General features: G+C 37.8%; 1 protein-coding gene across 2 annotated transcripts in view; it reads right to left on the reverse strand.

Annotated features, from left to right (window-relative positions):
• PTPN21 (protein tyrosine phosphatase non-receptor type 21) overlaps positions 1 to 24,326 on the reverse strand; it is a 67,977-nt gene that overhangs the window by 39,748 nt on the left and 3,903 nt on the right. For both annotated transcript variants that reach the window (XR_005018615.1, XM_036841870.1), the window contains exons 2-3: positions 23,535 to 23,916; positions 742 to 911 (exon numbers count right to left, since the gene is read on the reverse strand). Coding sequence is in view for 1 of the 2 variants with exons in the window: in XM_036841870.1 (XP_036697765.1) it covers positions 742 to 911; positions 23,535 to 23,714 (350 nt within the window). In the remaining variant the exon portion in view is untranslated. The remainder of the gene's footprint in view (positions 1 to 741; positions 912 to 23,534; positions 23,917 to 24,326) is intronic.

Below are 24,326 nucleotides of genomic sequence, written 5' to 3' on the forward strand. Positions count from 1 at the left end.
CTATGATAAACCATAATGGAAAAGAATATTAAAAAAAACAATGTATATATATATATGTATAACTGAATCACTTTGCTGTACAGCAGTAACTAACACAACATTGTAAATCAACTATACTTCAATTAAAAAAAAAAGAATCCAGATTTGATCCCTTGTTTTTTTCTTTTGTTATTGTCAAGAAAAAAAAGAACATTTAGTTCCTCTATCCCACTCCTTAATACATTCTACCCTTGCTGCCTTTGTCCCTTTTAAGTGCACTTATTGGCCAAACTTTTCTGATCTCAAACACTTCCTCCACCTCCCCTTCGCCCCACACCTATGTACAGAATACTATGGCTACTGGTGTCAGAATTAGAAGGACCCTTCTACACATTTCCTTGAGGAGTAAACACAGATTTTGTGACAATTTTTTAAAATCTCCTCTCTCATTTCATTGTTACAAAGGTCAGAAACAACTCAACAAAAACATGAAAGGTGACATCACTACAAGAAGAGTTCACAGCCAGGGTAAAAACATCATTTTTCCTTTTAATCATTCCTTCGTGCCCAGTGAACCCATAGCTCATGCAACATGCAGTAAAGCACTGTGACACACCACATACCAGCACCTCCACGTAATACTGAGGCTAAAAATGCAGGGGCAAGAGGGCAAAGTTTAGCCTTATCTCCTGACTCCAACCTTAATTTCACCTTTTTAATTTCACTGGATTTCCTAGAAACAAACAGCACATTATTTCTTACCTGGTAATCTCCTGCTGCAGCTGTGAAACTGAAGGCACATAAAACACCACTCCAAAATAGACGGTAGGTTCCAATGCATATTTATCCAGCTGCTTCTTTAGAGGTTTTTCCAAATCTACCCACCGGCGCTGGTTTTGCTTGTTGTAGTACCAGAGGCTGAAGTAAGTGATCTGGAAAGAGGGAGAATCACTGAAGGAAGCAGAAATGTACAAAAGGATTTAATTGCTCTAATCCATGACCTGGGACCAAGTGACAGTCTCCTATTGCTTCTCTTCTCAGAAAGCGACCACAGCAAAACGTGAAGGGAAAAAAAAGAAAAGGAGGCAAGACCTATCTCTATCTAGATACTCATTCAGGAAATAGAGGCGAAAAGTCAGTTACGCTTGCAGACTATTTCTTGAACCCTGCATAGAAAAATGTCTAGACATCAGAATGCAGCAGGTGCTACAGGATTTTACGTAAGTTCAACAAAAAAACGTAAAATGTTTAGTTTTTAAATTATCAAAACACTACATTACCGTAATTAATATTTTATAATAAGCATAACTGGGGTTTGACCTAGTTGAATTCGGACTAGCGTTAATCCAACTTGTCACTACGCTCAAATTTGGCATCTATGAATAAATTATTTCATGTAAATACCAAAAATTCTAGTAATAAAGATGTAATTGCAACTTTTCTTTGCCCCCTGCAAAGTTCACTAGATACAAATTTAAGCAACTGTAATGCCAAGGAGGTAAATACACACATACACACACACACACACACACACACACACACACACACACACATACACATACACCACGAGAAAAGCTATATACCTAAAGCAGTAAAATAACTTAAGTGTCTTACTCGGAGGTTTAAGAAAAATGCCCAGATATGAGCATTCAAATCTTAGTTGCTGTGTAATAAACTGTTCTAGTAACTCAATCCTAACCCTGGGCCTCGTCAACCTGAAAAAGTGCTAATGCACTTAAGGGTTGAAATGACAGCCTCAGGCCACTGTTAATATTTATCTCAAAAATCCATTTACAGATCAAGGCAATGGAAAAATCACTGCTTTGTTCTAGATTCTTAGAGTAACACTGTCAAATAGAACTTCCTACGATGATGGGACTCCTCTGTATCTGCACTCTCCAATATAACACACATGTGGCTACTGGGGACTTGAAATGTGGCTAGTGCAGCTGAGGCACCAAATTCCCAACGTTACTTAATTTTAACTGACTTAAATAACCGCAAACATCTAGTGGCCATTATACTGGATAATATAGCTTTAGAGCAACAATAAAACAAGAACTAACACTCAGGCCATTTCTTTAACCTGTAATCCTCAAAAAATGAGTTTTTAATTTACAGAGAAAAAGTGACCTCAATATTAAAACATGTCCTCAATATTAATAATTTCATCTTACAATTTTTTACAAAGGAAGAAACATACCTTTAAAATGAGTCTATTAATCAAAGAAACTCAACAAGAGTGAGGAATGTATCCATTTTCCCTTTATACCCAAACGGCTAGAATAGTGCAGGAATTCAGTAAATTTTGAATGAAAGAACGAATATTCTCCTGCTTCTCAGTTGCCACCCAAGTCATCACATACGAATGGAATATTTTGAACATCTACTATGTTGGACCAGGTTCTGTTCCAAGAACTAGAACAATATCATAGATTAAATCACCCCCGTTACCTTATCAAATAGATACTTGTTGTGTGTGTTAGACTCTAAAACCAGTGTTTCTCCAAGTGCTGTCCTTGGACCACCTCTACCAGAATTACCTGGAGAGCAGTGAGCCCTACAGAGCTATTAAACTCTCAAGTAATTCTCGTACCCGTTAAAGTTTGAAAATCATTGCACTACAGCACACCGCCCCCCTCCAATGTTATGTAGGAGATAGTCATATGAACAACCTATCCTCGAAAAGCTGCGTGGAAATCATTATTTTTGAAGATCCAAACACACTTTAATACAGCACAAAGTCTGAGTCCTACTGTTGTTATTTTCTGAAGTTATGATTATGTTTATAAAATAAATTATATGTTAGCTGTAGGAAAAGAACAGTATCACGTTTTTGGAAAACAGGTGCTATTCCTATTCCTTCTTTCTTCAGAACTGCAACTTACAAAAAATAAAAATCTGGTAACAGAAAGATGTTGCTAAAAGTCCAAAGTCCTGGGTTTAATTTCCAATACTTGCTCACTGTGAAGTGGAAAAGTCAATCAGTACAATTTGGTTTTCTCAAGTGTAAAATAAGGTATACCTCCCTCATAACTCCATCATGAGACCTAAATGTGAAACACATATGAATGCATTTTGCCACTAGAAAACCACTATATTTATAAAAGATTATTTAGTTTCACCCACTCTGCTAAACACCAACAAAATCGATTAAAGACCCTGCCAAAAAAAGCTTTCTAATTACATTTATTTGGATTGATTACAACACAATACATTTCTGTTCATTGTATTTATGGTTTGTGTTCTATTTTAGAACTAGACTGCATGTACCATGATTGGTCTATAAAACATACCACTGCTATGCACTTAATTCTATAAATATTTATTTTTTGCCATAAACACAGAAGACTGGGCATTCTTTAGAATCTAAAACTTTCGGTCATAACGGCATATCACTTTTAATCAAAATTAAAAGGTCTTAAAAATACTCTTTGTAAACATTACTTTTCCCTTTAAATCTAGTTGGATCTGAATCCTCCAAACAGAAAAATTTAAATAGAATTATAAAACTATAGGTTTATTATATAATTTGTGGCTGCACCTTTTGTGAACTGATCATGATATACAAAAATATCTGAATAATCTGCTGGCATTCTAAAAATAAGCACATTCTAGAAGAAATAAACTCTTAAAAATCTGCTAAGTTAATTTATTTTAGCAATGCATTTATTATGCCACATATGGATAGAAAATCAAGAAGTACATTTGTAAAACTGCATCATAATTAGCTTTTTTATTTACAAATTATATACCTTATAAAGGAGTAGCAAGAACTTTGTGCAAACAGCTGAATATAGATTTAGCAAATTATTTATTGATTAGCTATTTTAGTCGTAGGAAAGTCTACGATTTTAGACATTTGAACATTAACCCACTTTATGTTGTAGTAAAGTATTTGCTTTGGTACCTGTCCCTGTGTTCAAGTTCTCTCTTAAGTAGTAGTTCAGGCTAGCCAAAATAAAGTTTATATCTTGTAAATACTTCCAAGGAGGTATCAATATTTCTAAAATTGCTCCAAAAAATGTTTATATACATGAGTAACTAAAATCTCATAATATTAGAACCCTTGGATTCAATGCTGTCTTAGAATTTCTACACATACATACTGAAATAACAACGTCTGATTCCAGAGATTTTATAATATAATACGGTTTGTTTCTAAGATGAGTATGTAGAGTTTGAGCAATAAAATGTTGTGATTAAATTTTGTCAGGCATAGAATTTTCTGTGTAAGTCCACTTTGGGGTATTTGTCTTGGATGACAACCTTGAGAAGCTGGATAATTAATTCCCTCCCCCCACAAAAAAATTTAAACCTATCCATAAAGAAAACAAAGGGGGAGGGGGAATCAAAGACAAGTAGAGAACATTTCCTTTCTCATTCTATAGGCCAGCATTATCCTGATACCAAAGCCAGACAAAAGACACCACCAGAAAAGAAATCTATAGACCAATATCCCTTATAACTATAGGTGCAAAAATCCTCAACAAAATACTAGCAAACTGAATCCAACAGCATACTGAAAAGATTATACATCATGACCAAGTGGGACTCAACCCAGGAGTGCAACATAAAAAAAACAATCAATGTGACATATTATTGATACGAAGGGAAAAAAACAACCACCTCAATTGACACAGAAAAAGCATTTGACAAAACCCAACACTCTTTCATGATCAAAATACTCAAACTAGGAATACAAGAGAATTTCTTGAAAGCATTTATGAAAATCCCCAGCTAACATCACACTGAATGGTAAAAGATTGAAAGCTTTTCCCCTAAGATCAGGAACAAGACAAGTATGCCCATGTTCAACACCACTAGTCAACACTGTACTGGAAATTCTAGCCAAAGCAATTAGGTAAGAAAATGAAATAAAAGCATCCAAACTGGAAAGGAAGAAGTAAAACCATCTCCATGCACAGATGACATGATCCTATAGTTTAAAAAATCCCAAAAAAGCCCCTACCAAAAAAACAAACAACAACAACAAAACTACTATAGCCAATAAACTCAGCAAAGTTGCAAGGTTCAAGATCAACATGCAGAAATCAGTATGGATTCCATATACCAGCAACAGAAAATTCAAAAAGAAAATTAAGAAAACAATTCCATTTATAATAGCATCCAAAAGAATAAAATACCTAGAAATAAATTTAACCAAGGAGGTGAAAAGATGTGTATACTGAACAATACAAAACATTGCTGAAAGAAATTAAGATAGATAGGATAGTAGGAAAGATATTCTGTGTTCACTGATTGGAACACTTAATATTGTTAAGATGGCAACACTACCTAAAGTGACCTACAAATTCAAATGCAATCCCTATCAAACTTCCAAGAGCCTTTTCACAGAAATGGAAAAGCCAATCCTCAGATTCATGTGAACTGCAAGGGGACCCAAATAGGCAAAACAATATCAAAAAAGAACAAAGTTGGGACACTCACACTTGCTAATCTTAAAACTTACTACTAAGCTACCATAATCAAAACAGTGAGATACCAGTATAAGGAGAGACGTTTAGATCAGTGATATGGAACTGAGTCCAGAAATAAATCCATGTATCTATGGTCAACTGATTTTCAACAAGAGTACCAAGACTATTCAGCGGAGAAAAAAACAGTCTCTTCAACAAATGGTTCTGGGACAATTAAAGATCTGCAATCAAGAGAATGAAGCTAGACCCTGACCTCACACCATATACAAAAATTAACTCAATCTGGATCAATGACCTAAATGTAAGAACTAAACCATAAAACTCTTGAGAAGAAAACATAGGAGTAAACCTTCATGACCCTGAATTTGGAAATAGATTCTTAGATATGATGCCAAAAGTATGAGCAACAAAGGGAAAAACAGATATATTTGACTTCATCAAAATTTAAAACTGTGTGCATCAAAGAACCAAATCAAGAAAGCAAAAAGACAACCTACAGAATGGGAGAAAATATTTCCAAATCATATATTTGATGAAGGTCTAGAATCTAGAATATATAAAGAACTCACACAACAACAAAAAGACAAACAACTCATTTTTTTTTTAAAATTTTTTTTATTTATTATTTAGTTATTATTATTTATTATTATTTTTTGGCTGTGTTGGGTCTTTGTTTCTGTGTGAGGGCTTTCTCCAGTTGCGGCGAGTGGGGGCCACTCTTCATCGCGGTGTGCGGGCCTCTCACTATCGCGGCCTCTCTTGTTGCGGAGCAGAGGCTCCAGACGCTTAGGCTCAGTAGTTGTGGCTCACGGGCCCAGTTGCTCCGCAGCATGTGGGATCCTCCCAGACCAGGGCTCGAACCTGCGTCCCCTGCATTGGCAGGCAGACTCTCAACCACTGCGCCACCAGGGAAGCCCTACAACTCATTTTTAAAAACAGGCAAAGGACTTCAATAGATATTTCTCCAAAGAACATACACAAATGGCCAAGAAACACATGAAAAAATGCTCAATCACCATTAGTGAAAACCAACCCAGAACCACAATGAGATACCACTCCACACCCATTAGGATGGCTATAACTTAAAATAGAAAATAAGTCTTGCTGAGGAAGTGGAGAAATTGGAACCCTTGTATATTGCTGGTAAGAATGTAAAGTGGTTCACCTGCTATGGAAAACAATTTAGCAGTTCCTCAAAAAATTAAACATATAATTACCACGTCACACAGCAATTCCACTCCTATATATTTTCCTGAAAGAACTAAAAACAGGTACTCAAACAAATACATGTAAACACGTTTATAGCAGGACTATTTGCAGTAGCCAAAAGGTGGAAACAAGCCAAATGTCCATCAGTAGACGAAAAGATAATTATGGAATATGCATACAATGGAACATTATTCAATCATTTTTTTAAAAAGTAGACACATGTTACAACATGGATGGACTTCAGAAACATTATGCTAAGTGAAAGAAGACAGTCACAAAAGGTCACATGTCGTATAACTCCATTTAAAGGAAATGTCCAGAATAGATACATCCACAGAGACAGACAGTAGACTGGTGGTTGTGAGGTGTGGAAGTAGGGAGGAATGGAGAGTAACTGCTTAATAGGTAGAGGATTTCCATTTAGGGTAATAAAACTGTTTTAGAACTAGATAGAGGTAGTATTGTGAATGTACTAACTGCCATTGAATTGTTTACTTTGAAATGGTTAACTTTCTGTTGCGTGAATTTCATCTCAAAAAAGATATTTTTGAAGATCAGAACCACTCAAAATCAAATACAGAATTTTAAAACTTTATTTTTAAATGTTTAAATATATCGTATTCAGTGTATTTGAAAAAGTCTAAGGGGAAAAAAATGAACCAGAAATAGATGAACCTAGCTGTGGGTTAATTATATTTTCTATTTTCTAATATCTATACTTAGGTCAAGATTTTGTACAGTTTGACAAATACCTGGCAAACTCAACTATCTGAACATAAATGAAAAACACTAAATAAGCAAAAATGTGTTTGAGTAATGAAAAATTTGTCAAAATCAAAGCAATAAAGTATATGCCCTTCACAAAGAAGAAATTTCTCCTTCCTCTTTTATGGAACTTTTTTTTTCTTTTTTTTACACATACTTGTAATGAGTTTACTAATCTGGTTATCCAATTAAAAGCAGATTATAAAAAATTTAAAAAAAAAAAGCAGATTAAAAGGTGACAAATTATGGAAATTCCCTGGCAGTCCAGTGTTTAGGATTCTATGTACTTCACTGCCCTGGGCCTGGGTTCGATCCCTAGTTGAGGAACTAAGATCCCACAAGCCCGCAGTGCAGCCAAAAAAAAAAAGATAAAGGGGAAAGACTTGTTAAATAGCATGTTGGCAGCAGCAGGAAGTGATGGGTAACACTGTTTCACCAAGAGAGAACACATACAAACAAAAACCCTTTCAAAGGAAGTTATAAAGAATTACAAAGGCAAAGTAGCCTGGAGTTATTTTTCAAAGGAACAAGTAACTCTAAACATTAATTAGTCATGTATTTAATAACAACCATTGTTGCTAAAAATTAGTCAGTGTCCTTTTGTAGACACTGAGGGGTAGAGAAGTTTATAAAGCTTTCTAAAAATTGGCATTGAAAAGTTTGAAAGGAGCTTCCCTGGTGGCACAGTGGTTGAGAATCTGCCTGCCAATTCAGGGAACAGGGGTTCGAGCCCTGGTCTGGGAAGATCCCACATGCCGCGGAGCAACTAGGCCCGTGAGCCACAACTACTGAGCCTGCGCGTCTGGAGCCTGTGCTCCGCAACGAGAGAGGCCGCGATAGTGAGAGGCCCGCGCACCACGATGAAGAGTGGCCCCCGCTCGCCGCAACTAGAGAAAGCCCTCGCACAGAAACGAAGACCCAACACAGCCATAAATAAAAATAAATAAATAATTAATTAATTTTTAAAAAAAAGTTTGAAAAATAAAATAAATTTATTAAAAATGGGGGCTTCCCTGCTGGCGCAGTAGTTAAGAATCCACCCGCCAATGCAGGGGACACAGGTTCGAGCCCTGGTCCGGAAGGTTCCCACATGGTATGGAGCAACTAAGCCCGTGCTCCACAACTACTGGGCCTGCACTCTAGAACCTGCTAGCCACAACTACTGAAGCCTGTGCACCTGGAGCCCGTGCTCCGCAACGAGAAGCCACCGCAATGAGAAGCCCGCGCACCGCAACAAAGAGTAGCCCCTGCTCACCGCAACTGGAGAAAGCCCGCGCACGGCAATGAAGACCCATCCCAGCGAAAAATAAAATAAATAAATTAAGAAAAAAAAAAAGTCTGGACCAAAGAGTTCTCCTTAGTTATAAGGCAAAGTTAGTTACTTCATTTCCCAAATATAGTTAGAAAAATAACTTATTTTATATACAGCTTTACAGTACTTGAGCCAACTGTGGTTTCATTACTTCACTTGTAAGTTCAACCATATTTTCCAAAGCCATAAAAGATATTTCAATTTTTTGCTGTTTGGGGAACTGCTGTTATTTCTATTGATATTTCCTCCAGGGGACTATTGCAATTCCCATAGCTGCCACTAGCACGGTGTAGTGCCAAGACACAGACTGATGGTCCAAAGGCTTGGCTTCTGAATCCTGGCTCCACCACTCACCAGCACTTGAGCAAGTCACTTCCTCACTGAGTCTCAGCTTATCCATAGGGAAAATAACACGGACCCTGCCTTCCTCAAAAAGTTGTGGTAAAGTACTTTGCAAGTTTTAATTGTGCTGATAAAACTTAAAAGCACTCAGAACATTTGCTATGAGTACACTAAATTTAGCAGATAGGATCTCTTTAGGTGTGTCTGAGAAAGCAGAACAAAACTTGAGTCAATTATGCTTCTTCCATGAAAATAAAAATGTCCAAATAATAGTCAAACTAATGTCTTCCTTTTATTTAAAGTTACGGGAACCATTTACGTATTTATTTTTTAAATACAAAAACTTTGGTACAGACAGGCTCCCTGTGTGCCTTAAATTTCAACTATTACCAGTCATTACTTGATCTAGATATTTCCTCAGAATCATGTTTTCGCTTCCTTGAGTCCAAATTTTTGGGGTTACGCACATCCTGTATTGTTTATGGGCTTGGTTTAATTGTAATAAAAATTTCCCCATAAACCAGCGTTTAATAATTGGCTTTTGGGGGATTTCCCTGGTGGTCCAGTAGGTAAGACTCCGCACTCCCAATGCAGGGGGCCCGGGTTCGATCCCTAGTCGGGAAACTAGATCCCACATGCATGCCGCAACTAAGAGTTCACGTGCCACAACGAAGATCCCGCGTGCCACAACTAAGACCTAGCAAAAATAAATAAATAAATAAATTTTAAAAATTAAGATAAACATTAATACATATTTATATTTAATATAAATATTAAATATTTAAAATAAATGAATATTTAAATAATTTTTTTAATGGTTTTTGGTTCATGCCTCCCACCACTCCTAACTACCCAGTACCTTTCCCAATAAGAAACTTTACCTCCATTTGGCTTCTCTTTCTCATAGCTCTCTCTACTCCCACTGTGATCAAAGCAAGCTGACTTGACCTGTGGGAAACTCATTCCAATTGAAGCCTCTAAATATCTGAGTCTTCTAGCATCCTCTAGATCAATCCTCAATTATCACCGAATAATTTTTGTGAAACTTCCTCACTGTCATGTTTATATTCACCCTTTCCTATTTTGTTCTGAACAAACGTATCAGTTTTCATAACGTTATTCAATGATTTTTCCATAGCTGTTTAAATGTTTCATAGCCACTTCCCTAAAATTGTACAGATAACTGTGACTGCTATGCAAACTACAATAAAAACAAAAGTTGCACAGCTACAAAACTTGGCTTCTTTCCAGACACAACATAGTTGACTTACTTTAAAAGAACAAACATTTACTCTGAGAACAAGGTGATTTTGATAATTCAGCTTTCTGTTCAGATGAAAAGACAGTTTACAAATTTTAGAGCTTGGATAAAAGGTGCAGTGCCCCAAATCACAGTCATTTAAAGAGACACCAGCTATTATAAGCAGGTCCAAATCCTGTCAGAATGTAAACCCTTTCCAAAAACAAGTCATTTCTTGTCTAATTATTTTAAGAGTCTTTTTAGTTGTACTATTTTTAAAGTACAGGGACATACAAATTAGCCAAAGGGTTTTTTAAGCCACTGATGCATTGAGTTTGATAAAAGTTAATCCCATATAAAATTGCAACTATAATTTTATCCTGATGCTTTTCTTAGACTAGGCAGAAGTCAGAAGACTTTTCATCAGGAGGGAGATGAGAGGAGACAGCACTAGATAAAGTCTATCCCTGGCAGAGATCATCTAACAAGGGCAGTTAACAAGTATTAACCTAATTCAAGTCTAGAGCTTACCTCTACACGGTGTGTGCCATAAATAATGAAGCACTGCACTTCTTCCTTTTGACAGATAGTGTGATGGTCACAATGCCTCAAAGCAGACAATATTTTTTTTTCTTTTCTGTTTAATTTCAATCCATTTTCTTCTATCATTGGTTAAACAATACATTACCTATTTGACAGTCAAGGTTACAATATACAATATCACTGTACTCTACACATATGAGGATTCAAGAAGATGACAATCAACAGTACATCTTAGTCTTGAAATTATACTGAAACTTATTAAACTGAAGCCCAAGTAACTGAAGTCCTCAAATGACCAGATTTTGTTGTTGTTATTGGAGCATTTAACTTTCAGGAAAAAAGTAAAACGGTAAGCGAATTTCTTGAAAGAAAGCCCAGGACATGAATTGGGATCACTAGTTACATAGAGGACTGCTCACAGCTTTTCTACTTACCATCCTGGACAATAAGATGCTATGAAGAAACAATGATCCTGAAACACAATAAGATCATTCTTCAAAAAATATACTTTCTAAGAAAAATGGACTAAAGTCTTAGAAAGATTCATCTTTTCATTCAATGAATATTGATTGAATACCTACTGTGAGTCAAACACTGTTCTGGGTGGTAGGGATACAGCACTGAACAAAAGAACACAATTCCTGCCCTCAAGTAACTTACATTCCAGTAGGAGGAGAAAGACAAGCAAAATTAGCTGAGAAGTTAGATATTGATAAGTGCTATGAAGAAAGATATTCAATTATAAAATTAAAATGTCAAACACGTTTTTAAAGAGTAAGCCAGAATTAAACAGGAAAATTTAGTACATACAACATTTTACTACACAAAAATGACAGAAATAACAGATGTTACCGCACACACTTTCAACATCAAAGGCTGATGTTCTCTATTTGTACTACCACGTACAAGGTCACTTGGTTTAGGACCCATGAAACTGAGGGTAAAACAGAGCCTCCCATTCTTCAATCATTTTAGTTAACTAGTTTGTTATATTGCAGGATCATTTCTTATACGCCATTCCAAGAAATGAATTGGATAGATTTCTTTTTGTTCAAATCTCCTAAATTTGGGCCTTTTGGGGCTTGCTTATTAGCTTAATTCACAAATGCCTGTGTTTTAGGGCAATGAATAAATAGTAGCTGTTCTCTTTTTATTGAGAGGACAGTGAAAACAACAGATAACCTCAGTCTAATTTGGCCCATATTCCAGTTTTTATATTTCAATTAAGTCACAGGAAAAAAATACTTTTCATGTTTTCTTGAACTCAAGTCTTAGTTATTCCTTCTATCTTGTCTCACCATAGACAGTTAGTAGTGTGAGCAATATTTTTAGAAGTTGTAACCACACAATGTAAAAATGAAAAGAAGAGCTGAAATGGGTATATTTAGGAATAGCTGCTTATTTTTCTGACATTCACTTTTCTCAGGTTAAAATTATAGCTGTTTTATGTTATATAGAAATGGTTATGGGGAATTCCCTGGTGCCTCAGTGGTTAGGACTCTGTACTTTCACTGCAGGGGGCACAGGTTCGATCCCTGGTCAGGGAACTACAATAAGATCCCACATGCCTCGGTGAAAAAAAAAGGAAAAAGAAATGGTTATGATGTTGGGGGAGGAGGGCCACAGAGAGATAAAGGGAATTAGAAAGGATTTTAAAACTCTAAGTGAGGACTTCTCCGGCAGTCCAGTGGTTAAGCCGCACTTCCACTGCAGGGGGCACAGGTTCGATCCCTGGTCGGGGAACTAAGATCCCAGACCGCACATGCTGCACAGTGTGGCCAAAAAAAAAAAAAAAAATTATAACCCCCCCCAAAACTATAAATGAATATGGGCCTTATACATTTTAAGAAAGAATCTAGTCACATTTAATATCTATTGTCTAAAAGAATATTACCCAACATATTTTCCATTGCCTTAAAAAAATATATGTATAGCAGCTCCACTGTTCTCAATGGTATTACCATGAAAAAGCTGAGGATGATAAAATCAGGGAAATTACTTTCGTGGTTAAAATCCTACACAGATACACATGAAGAAACTCATAGACTTCTGTTACTAAAAGCTGTATTTGTTTTTTCTTCATTAACCAAAATTTGCAAATCATGGTTTCATCATACAAGAAATAACTTTTTACCCCACATATTTACGAGGTGGTTTTCTACTTATAGCAAATACTTCTTCCATATACACAAATACTCCAAGAAAAGAGTAAAACTGTTTCCCTTTTTAATATAAAAAAGCTACTTCTCTTTTTTGTCAATAATATAAAGTTCCATTTAATAAAGGCCACACTTAAGGCTCTAATGGATTCCCTTTTATATGTTCCTCATTGAGGATCAAGGAATGGGGTGGGGGGTTGGAGGTACATAACTCAGAAACATACACTTGATATTTTTTAATTGTTTAAGTACCATAACACCAGTTATATTTTATTAGAAGTTCTACTTAAAAATACATAAGATATTTTCATTACACTTAAAAGTAGAAGAGGATGAACTACCATTAATATGTATGTGCTATCAAGGGTAATAGAAATTATTCTCTATTATCCTATATCCAATTACCCTATATTCAAGGGATATAATGATAAAAGTCTCAATTAAAAAAAACAGATGCAAAGGTTAAATGATAGAATCATGACTTGCAGAAGAGGAATTAAAAGTGGAATAACAATTTACAGTGGCCCTGTCCCCATGCTCATAATTCACAGATGGTAGAACGGAAACACTTGGGTGGTGTGAACTGCTCTAACAGGTGGAAATAATACCTGTGTGCACAGCAGCTAAATCGCAGTGATCCAGCTCTATCAATAAAGGCAGCAAGAGCTTCAACAGGCTCACTGGTTCTACCACTTTTTCTTGTCTGGATGCAGATTCTGACTCCAGAAGCCCCCAAGTTCATCCAACAGCAGTGCAACCAGATCTTGCTTTGGAAAATCTCTCAGCAGGGAGCTCTCCTGGGGTGTATTTCATCAGACTGCTACTTCCAACTCTGCCAGGGAACAAGCTTGCAAAAGGCTTCCTATCAAACAGCTCTGCCCTCAGCACTTCAGACATTCCCAGCCGTGTCTTGTGGCCTAATCATGATTCATGTTCCTTCTCAGACTTATCTTTCTTTGCCTGATGTGACTTCAAAAACATATTTTAAACAAAATAAATTGTAGTAGTAATTAAAGCAAAAGATAACAAATCTCAAGAGTACTTTAAACAATCTCCATCAGATTTGGGAGGCTGCACTGTGCCAGGCTGTCCTTAAGGGCATGCGCTCCGTGGCAGGCCACCTGTCACTGGCCCAAGGTCACATACTGGGAGGAAAGATGCTGATCAAGAAGGCAGAATAACTAGTCCCGTTGTGGTCTCTGCCACATAACCATGAGCAAGTTACTTAACAACTCTTTGTCTCTGTTCACCATCTGTAAAATTAAGATGGATACGAGTACCTCACTCATAGGATTGTTGGGGATCAAAATAAGCAAAAACATGAAAAGCACTTAAAACAATGTTTCATACACAATAAGCGCTCAAGTAATATTAACTCTTATTATCAGAGTTTAAGTCCCCTTAAACAGTATAAAATTTCATATTACATCTTCTGTAGTATAGAAAATTCTACACTTAAATGCTTCCTTCACTAATGGGGCTTTCTCTTTGGCAATTTTTCTTTCTCTTTCTTTCCTTTTAAAATAAATTATTTTAAAAAATACAACAATTGGATTGCTTTTCTTTAGGAAAATGGCAATGGCTCAAAGGAAAAGTAGAGTGTCGTTGAGGGAAAAGTGTTAAACCTGCAGCTGAAAGACCTGAACTCTAGCTGGGGGCTGTCACTTGCTAGTTGCCCCAGCCAGGCCCAGGGGGTACTGTAATGGACAGTGAAGTCTGCACTCTAGCAATGGGTCACACATATTGTACAAATGATAATATGGAGTTTTAGATATAGTCTTCATTATTAAACATGCTTCATTTTTCTTTCTGTTATCCTACTGCAATATAGAATTTAGAAGTGTTCTTTTCCTTAAGTCACCATTCAAACATAAATCTGACTTCAAAATACGTGCCAGAAATAAAAGTACAAACAAATATGCATTTGCAAAATATGGGTGAGAATTAAGGTTATTTTCTAGATGATTCACTCCAAACTCTGGGAGGAAGAGAAAGGGTATTATAGGGAATATCTTTATTCTCAGTGGTATAGCTGTGAACTTAATTGGCTGACTTAATAACAACACCTTGAGTCATTTTTCTCCAATCCATCTTTCTCAGTAAATTATTCCAACCAATGAACAAATTTACATGATGAAAAAGAAAATGGAAATGACTAAAGAAAAATAACTCTATACTACAACAAGTGTCCTGCATCAGGACCTCCCCTTGGTCTGGACACTGCCCATCTTTGGTCCACTCCATCTCTGAGATGGTGGGAGGAGGAAGGAAGTCAATTAACTCAGGATTAAATTAAATATACGTAAAGCATCTACTACAGTGCTAGGCACCTTGTCAGTACCCAACAGAAAGCTATTGTTACTATCCCGTATCATATATGAAAGAAACAAAATCCAGAGAAGTTAAGTTGGTTTCCTTGGGCCACACAGGTAGTATACAGGGATTTGAACCCATATTCAACTAGCACCAAAACTCCACCTTGTTGCCTACAAAACCCCGTGCTTTGCCAACTGCAGTTGAATTTGATGGTTGGTACAAAGTTCAATCTGCTAAAAATCCACTTGATATCGAAATTAGTTTGTTAAGTCAAAGTCTGAGCCGTCTAAACAATTGTAACATCACTGAGCAGACAAGTTGTTTTTATATTCACAAGGAAATGAGCTGTTTCCACCCAGCATGAAATTACTTGTGTATCTTCTTAGCCTGCTCAGTTAAAGCTTGTTCAAAATAACACAATTACTCTGTCCTATTTATAAATAAAAACTCTGCACACCTGTTAGTGATTTCATTTGGATGATCTATATAAGGTGGCACAGACCCTTGATAGAAGTTATTTCTATAACATGTTGCTACTTCTCATATAGGATTTGTGACATGCATGTTTTGTCTAGTGAAATTAACATCTTTTCTTTTTCTTTCTTTTTTTGAAATTAACATCTTAAACTGATTCTTAAGAATTTAAATTGCCTCTGGGTATCCTGTCAGTTCATTAAAAGATAAATCCAAGTGACATTTATTTATGAACAAACTGCTTGGAGAACCAAATAGGAAAATATTTGCTAAACCAACATATTGTTAAGACAGTGATATGAGCAAAGGCTTTGTTAACAGAAAAGAAAATGCCATGTTCAGGTAGGGTGTGTATCTGACAAGACCAATGAAGTACAGCGCTCAACAACTGGCCGGGGGATTTGGTTAATGCATGAAGGAAATATGAGTCATCCATTCATTCTCTGGAGAACTGTCACATACCTACTGCCTAGGTGCGCACAAAGGTGCTGTTTGGTAGGGAAGACAGACTTGGATCTACCCTCAGAGGTACAATAAAGGAACGACCATTCACAACCTCCTCCCTTTCCTCCTTGAAGGGAGATTTTTTTTCCTTAACATTAATTGTCCAAGTGAGGAAATGAATACCCCATATGGCCTTTCTTGAGATCTAAAGATAAAGGCCATTCAAAACAGGCATTTGCAGGGGAAGTGGGGGAGGAGTGATACTTCAGAGGCAAATTATTTTCTTAAAAATATGAAGGTCTTGAATTTTTCACAAATTTTCCATCCTACCACCACCTTCACTCTGGAGAAAAGAAAGATTAGGGAAGAAAGATCCTGTTAAGCCGAGAGAAGGGGTAAGATTGCCTCATGCAAGAGGCTTCTAGGCCCACAGCCTGAGCTCACAGACTGAAAGAGGGGTGTATCCAAGACCCACCGGAGGTTGTATGCAAAATTCTGCATTTTGATCAGAGTCTCAAAGGGGTCCATGTCATTTATAATTTTAAAAGTGAAAGTTCAAGCAGAAGTGTGACAGATAAATACTCAAATTCTGGCTCTTCTGCATATTAGCTGTATGATTGCCCAGATTTGCACAGCAAATCTCCCAATTTTTCAGAACTTCAGTTTCCTCCTTTTAAAATGGAAAAGATAATGCCCAACTCATTGTGAGGATTAAATGAGATAAGGCATGTCAAGCTTCCAGCATGACAATGTTCATCCACCCACAAGGAGGACAGCAGAAAGCTGTTAGAGCGTCTAGCATTATAAGGAATTAGATCTGAAACCATATACACCAAGAACAATGACAGAACTTAGACAGAGACCCTAAAACACCATCAGTTCCCCATGTCTGCCATTTTGTAACAACTCACAAACCTCCCCATGTGAGCAAATTTCTCTCAATTCCATATGGTCATGAGACCACACTATTATGACAGACCATTGGTGACAGACATTCAAGGACATCTCCAATGTCTCTTTAGGTGAAAAATCCAGCACTGGAAGAAAAACATCTCAGACTATTATCCCTTAAATTTATTAGAAATTAAGTGAAGGTTGAATATTCCATTTCTTTAAGTAAACAGGTGTCCAAATTCTGTAATAACTGGTGTGATAATACATTATTCTAAAATGCATAATATCTCCATGTTTATATGTATAACCCCTCTACTTATTTATATGACTAGTTATTAATTATCTAGACCAAGTAAGACAAGTAACAGAAAATCTAAAATCAAGAAAAATTCTTGCTCATTTATAATCAGGTTTGGACTTTGGAAAGCTTTCTTTATCTAGGTAGAGAGGCCAATCTAAGATTTACATTTGCTTCAGATGGTCCAATAGATCTAACCAAACTATTTACTGATCCTTGTCTATACGTCAATCTTACCTGTTTTATAACATACATACCTGAATGAATAACTACTCAGCCCAAAGGTTAAAAAGTTTGCAGGTATTATACTCTTCCCTTACACATATTTCAGCTATTTTTAGAGTCCAAATGAAAACAGCTAGTACAGAAGGAAATGCGCATGAAATTCTTGAGGTATGCTCAGATAACAGTCAAGATAGGTCAGTGGATATTTGGAATACCTAAGACACTGATTTAAAATAAAACACTCTGAGGGCCAAGAACACTTTCTAAAGTTGTGCTTGAGAGTAATGGTTTGTATTAAGTGCTTGATTCCTCTCTATTCCAACAAATCCCTTAGCCAAAAAATTTCTCCATTCGTCAGAAAACATTATAAGAACCTGTTCAAAGTTCAGCAGAGAAGTTGACACTCCCCTGATAGAGCAATCTTACCTCAGAGAGTCTCTAAAACCCTTTTTCTAAGTATTTCAGAAGAAGGCCCAAAATGAAAAAGAAATAAAATCTAACAAAGAAAGGTTCTTTTCTGCCTCTGTTCAAAGTTGGTAAATGTTCAACTCTCTCCAGGAAATAAAATCATACAGCAAATAAAGGCTGACTTAACTGAACTGCAGTCTGTGCTTATCAGTCTAAATTCAAAACAAGAACCTTAATTTTTAAACCAAGTAGGCACTGATTCAGCAACCATGTACTATGAGGTACAAGGCACTATTCCAGACGCTGGTGATACCACAGTCCTGCTCTGATGGAGTTTACATTCCAAAGGATAAAAACTTGACATATGTGTGATGCACTTCAAATACAATTTTAAAAACATTTTCTGAATATCTGTGATAAACCACAACAGAGTAACCAAATATCAAAGCCTATAATTATAATTTTAAAATGAGAGGCCAAAGTAAGAACTTCTAAGTTTTGTTAGACTTTTCAACTTATTCATCAAAATGCTTTGGAGGTAATCTTAGGGGTGGCTTAGGATCAATCTCAATTTCAAACCTGTTATTTGAAAAAGTTACGTACGTATGCCATACATGCAGACAACAATGAGGACCCTCCTTCCCCTCTACACAAAACACTCAGAAATAGCTGAAAGAAAACTGCCCTCTAAAATTTAAGTTATAAAACTAACACATAATGTGTGTGTTATCATATCATAGCAGAAGCACGAAAAAGTTACCTTCAAAAGGTTTCCAGGATTTTCTTTTTTTCCTTTGGCCACGCCATATGGCTTACAGGATCTTAGTTCCCCAACCAGGGGTCGAACCCAGGCCACCGCAGTGAAAGTGCCGAGTCCTAACCACTGGACGGTCAGGGAATTCCCCAAAAGGTTTCCAGGATTTTTAAAACGTCCCTGTTTCCTAACTGGAGGTTTTAAAACTTAAAATAAAAACTCCAACCAAATGTAAATTTAAGCTGAATAAGGACATTAAGATAAAGATTAAGATATATAAGAAATAATATTTTACAATGAATCTAATTAAAACCCATGACAGCATGATTAAAATGTGATTATCAAATGTAATATAAGATTTAAAAAGAATTCTTGAAAAAGACATACCCTAAAGAAAAAATATAAACCTTAATCCAAAATCTCATTAAAAAAATTTTTTTTGTTTAAATCCTAGGGGTTAGGTTGAGGGCAAGAGGGAAGAAACAGAGAAGTAAAACCTATCAGAGAAGTAAAAACCTACTGAAGCTCTATTTGAAGGCAATGAGGCAGTGACATTGTACAAATTAATTTCAGCTGGCATGAAAATAGAGGTTCAAATATGACTGCTAAATTACAATGGTATACTAAAATTTTAAGTTTAGCAATGTAAGAAGTGCAATTACCAGTGGCTGCTATACTTATTTGTACTATAAGAAATAAGTTTTATAAGTTTTATAAAACAAGCATGTATTCTCTTAGTAAAAGGAAGAAACAAAGATATTTACAAAAGCAAGAAAAGAGTCAATTTGAAGAGGTCAGTCACCACAATGTGGAAATGGGAGTCACAAATAACAATAACAGTGCGGAAGAATAACACTTACTGAGTTTCCTAAATACTAGGTCCTCTCTTAAATGTTTTACATTTAAGATTGTATCCTCACAACCACTGTCAAATAGACATTATTATCATCCCCAACTTACAGATGAAAAACCATTGGACTTGGGGAATTAAGTAAGGTGCCCAACGTCACACAACTGGTAAGCGGCAGCTGGGATCCAAACCCAGGTGTTTCTAATCCAACTGGCAAATGTCTTCACCACTCTATTAAACAGCCTTCTCAAGAGGCCAGTAGAGGCAGTGCCCACCCTAGCACAGCCCAGAAAGGATACACAGAGGAACTTGTCTGGTCCGTGAGGCAGTACTACTCCCCTTAGGAAGATATGGAAGGTTTTCTGGGCAATTTCCCTTCTCTGATTCCATGCTCACCAAGCAATTTCTGGTTTGCTCCAGCTCCCACATGGCCTGCCTAAAGGGAGATCATGGCCTGGCCAGAGGGCACACATTCTTGGGGCCCCTGGTAGTTCCAAATCTCATCGTAAATTACTGAACTTGCAACCTGGTTTTACAAATTCCCAATGAGCTGGGGTAACACAGGTCTTACTCTCTGAAACAGGTTCTTAAGGCTGACCACCTCATTCTAGATTGTGATATTCTTTCAAGGACACACTGCCCCATGGGAGTAGTTGTGCCCCGCTGATACACTCCTCTCTCACCACCTCCATCAAACCTCTCTAACATATACTTTCAAAATTAGAAAGTTTTCTAATTCCCCTTAAATTCTGTAAAGACTCCCATAGCTTCTCTTGAAAAAGTGTTATGAAACTCAATGAATGATATGCAAGGAATTTCAACAGCTCTGAGAGGACGGTGCTGTAATGACCAGCAATATTTCCCTGCAGCAATCATTTTTTTCCCCCCATTTTTAAAAGCCACTTTCCACAGTTCAAATATGGTGGGTTTAGAAAAAAGTTGACAATCTAAGTTAACTATGTTGGATACAAATATATTAACCTTTTTGTTTTTAGTTCCTTAATGTATTATCAAATACCTCACACAGTCAAAAAACAATGAAGACTGACAAGCATCATTTAACCACACGTTCAGCTTAAGCAATAAAATATTACCCATATAGTTGAAGCTGCCGGGTACAGCATTACAATGGTATTATTGTATAGCCCTTATAATTGTCATAATAGAAGTGAAATGTTATTCAACGAAGCAAGGAAAGTAAAGATTTTTCCCCCCAGCTTAAATTTGGGCAGTAGCAAAGCTTATCAGCCAAATCTACATGCTATGATAATTCTGAGTTTTCTTGACGGGAGAACATTGCAAGATAACATACCACTCTCTCTTGGTATGAATCTCCTAAGTGATGTATGGACACAAACTAAGAACAGGTGTTGCCCTGACTCAGATGATTTCTAAACAGTCATTGGGCCAGGTTAGGCCTGGGCCTAAGCCATCTGTTTACATGCTACAGAGCAGAGCTTCTAACCATGACTGTCCTTAAATGTTGGCAACAGTGGGAAGGCCTGTCCAGGGGCAAGATATTTTCTAGGGACCACACCTGTTCCCATTTAGAGCACTCTTCCCTTCTGTTAAAAATCAGTCTCATTATATAGCCATAGCTGTATGAAGTTGCTTGTTCCTGAGTCTGATAACCTCAAACAAGGGATGGCAACTTCTCTGGGCTTCTTGACTAACAGAGAAGCAAAGCAATGCCTGTGGGTTCAGTTCAACCTGTATTTATTAAGCCCATTCCACGTCTAGTACTTTGGGTACAAAAATAAATTAACCACAGTTCCTCAAGCAGTTGACTCTAGTGGTTGTAGGCAGACCTGGTGCATGAGGAAGAAATTATAGGAAAAAGAAACCAAAATAGGAAAAAAGGAAAAATGGGTGAAGGAAGCAAAAAAGATGGAATGAATGCAAGTCAGCAGGACCAGTCACTGAGGTCGGCGCTCCTGGTTTACTTTCTCCTTGGGCCTCTCCATTTCAGTTTCCTTCTAAGGTTCTCCCTCTGTTCAACCCCAAGGGGTATGCTACATCTTCTTCTTCTCTCATACCCTCTCCCAGGTTAACCGGCCTAGGCTGAGGATTCCCAAATCTCTTTCCTCCAGCCTGGATCTCTCACCTGCAGCACTCCAGACCTGCACATACTCTGCCTGCTCAATGTCCCCAGGTGGCACCTCAAACTCAGTACGTCTGAAATTGAACTCACCACACACCTCTCCCAGCTCCCCTCAAACCTGCTCTTCCTTTTGTGTGTCTTCCCTCAGTTATACAGTCCCCACCATTTACTGGAAACCTTAGGATCCACCTGGACCCCGGCTAGTCCCTCCCCATTACCTGATAGGTAGGTCCTGAATATCTCCAGATGCCACTCACTTCTCTCCAGCCCCATCCAAACCCAAGTGACTACCATCTGCACCACAACTCTACTCCTTTCTGGTCATTCTCCAGAGGGTTCACGCTTCATAAAAACAATCACACCACACGCCTATTTAAAAACTCTTCACTAACTTCCCCACTACTTTCAGGACAAGCCCAAACCCTTTAACAAGAACCCCGCATTAGGTGGCCCCTGCTCTACAACCTTTCCTCTGCCTGTGTCTTGGGCCTTGTGCTACTGGCATAGTCTTTTCCAGCCCTTGAGAGGACCACCCTGCCCCATCTTCAGGTCCCAGCTCAGACATCACTCACCCTGGGAAGCCTTCCCTTTGCTGCCTCTCCCTGCTGTCTATAGCACCCTCTACTTCCCCCATCATCGCATGCATCACGCCTGCTTTCTTTCTGGTATCAACAGTAGGGTGAGCTCCTAGTACACATGAGCTTGGCACTTAATAAGTCTTTAATAAAGACTGATCAAATGATTGGATGTTCACCAGGGGCACAGTTTATCTATTCCTGACTTTTTATGAACTACAACATTAGCAGGATCTCCAGTCAAGACTACAACACAGGCATTTAAGTGAAATAACCCGTTTTTCCATCTTTCTCTTACCCCAGAACCAGGCAGCCAAAGACTGGAAGGGACCTGGGTTTAATTAGAGCCCTTTTCTTCACAGGCCTTACACAGCATTTTAAATTTAAGACACTATATGGACACTTGAGGACTTCACAACTTCCTACAGACTGGATTAGGGGTTTTCCAGGGCAAACTTCCCTATGATTACTGTAACAGACTATAGTTATTAGAGCTATGGCTTTACATGCACCTTAAATCACAACCACAGGCACCACTGCTATCCCATGGTTCAGATGAAGGAACCAGAGCTCAGACAGGTCACATAACTCACGTAATGTTAAACAACTAATTGATGAAGAAACCAGAATTCAAACCGAGGCAATACGTCTCTCGAATTTTGGCTTGGCCTGTGCAAAACAATCAATGAATGTTGAATGAATGAATGAAGTCAGTAAACTGTACTAGATCAGGACGACCCACGTGGGATTACACCAGAAGACCAGAACTACTTGGATAATCCAAAATGCATTCCTTTTTTTTTTTTTTTTTTTAACGTGGCTTAAAACAACCATTTTATTTTGCTCACAATTCTGTGGGTCAGGAATTTGGGAATGACTTGGCTGAGTGTCAGCTGGATGGCTGGGGGCTGAAAGGATCCATTTCCAAGACGGCTTCTTCACTCAGATTCCAAAATGCATTCCTATCTCATTCTGGATAACATTTTGGGGGAACATATAAACATTTTCAAAACTCAGGCATTGGTAAATTCTCTTACGGGGCACACCCAAGGAAAGACCTCTTTGCTCTGTATTATTCCTTCCTGGTGGGGAGAAGGGCTTACAGGCTCATACTTTGAGAAGACACAGCCAGCGTGCACGACAGTAGCTGGGAAGTAAGGAACAAAGCCCGCCCAGAGAAGCCTGCAGCCTTTCCTGGGGCTTACCTCCCGCAGCTCCAGTCTCTGGGCCACAGCCTCCAGGCTCTCCTGGCCAGTGCTCTCCACGGACAGCGTGAACTCTACAAACTCATTGTTGAGCAGCTGGATCCGGGCAACCAGGCAGCTCTTGCTGGATACTGTGTAGCGCCGGGTGCGTTTTAGTTTCAATCCAAATGGCAGTGGCATCTTCTTCTCCCTTCAAGAGTTGGAGGGGTGAAAAGGGAAAAGCACCGCCACCAATCCAGTGGTGGTAATGGCGAGAGAAAGCGATCCTGTCCTGAAGGGAGGAGTACTGTACAGTCTCCGGCTGCTCACCCAGCAGCTGCTGCCGCCATTAAAAAGCAACTGAGTCTCCAAAGACCAGGTGATGGGAGCACCCACGCCAGTGCTGGGGAAAGAGGAACACCGGTTACACAGGCAATAGCAACTCTGGGCTTCGTTTTCAAAAATAAAAATCAATAAAGCTGTATCTAAGCTTTCCCTTTCTTCTGGAAAAATAAGGCATTAGCAGGATCTGGGAGGCAGTGGGGAAGTTTATCATCAGAGCTGTGTTACGCCCTGGGTCAGATTCCACCCCTCACTCAATCCCACAAATAGTGGTGACAACGTGTGGCTAACTTCAGGATTAAATGAGATAATGGCTGACACTACTATAACCCCAAATTTAGTAGCTGGCATTGGTGGTCCTCTTTCTATTTTAGATAAAGTTTTGTTTTTTCATAGTTAACTCTTTTTGGCTCCCCGATACTCCAAATGTTAGGACTTTTTAGTCCTTAAGTGAGATAATTGCAAAAAACC

This window comes from Balaenoptera musculus, chromosome 2, assembly GCF_009873245.2.
Source record: "Balaenoptera musculus isolate JJ_BM4_2016_0621 chromosome 2, mBalMus1.pri.v3, whole genome shotgun sequence".
NCBI classification, from domain to species: Eukaryota; Metazoa; Chordata; class Mammalia; order Artiodactyla; family Balaenopteridae; genus Balaenoptera; species Balaenoptera musculus.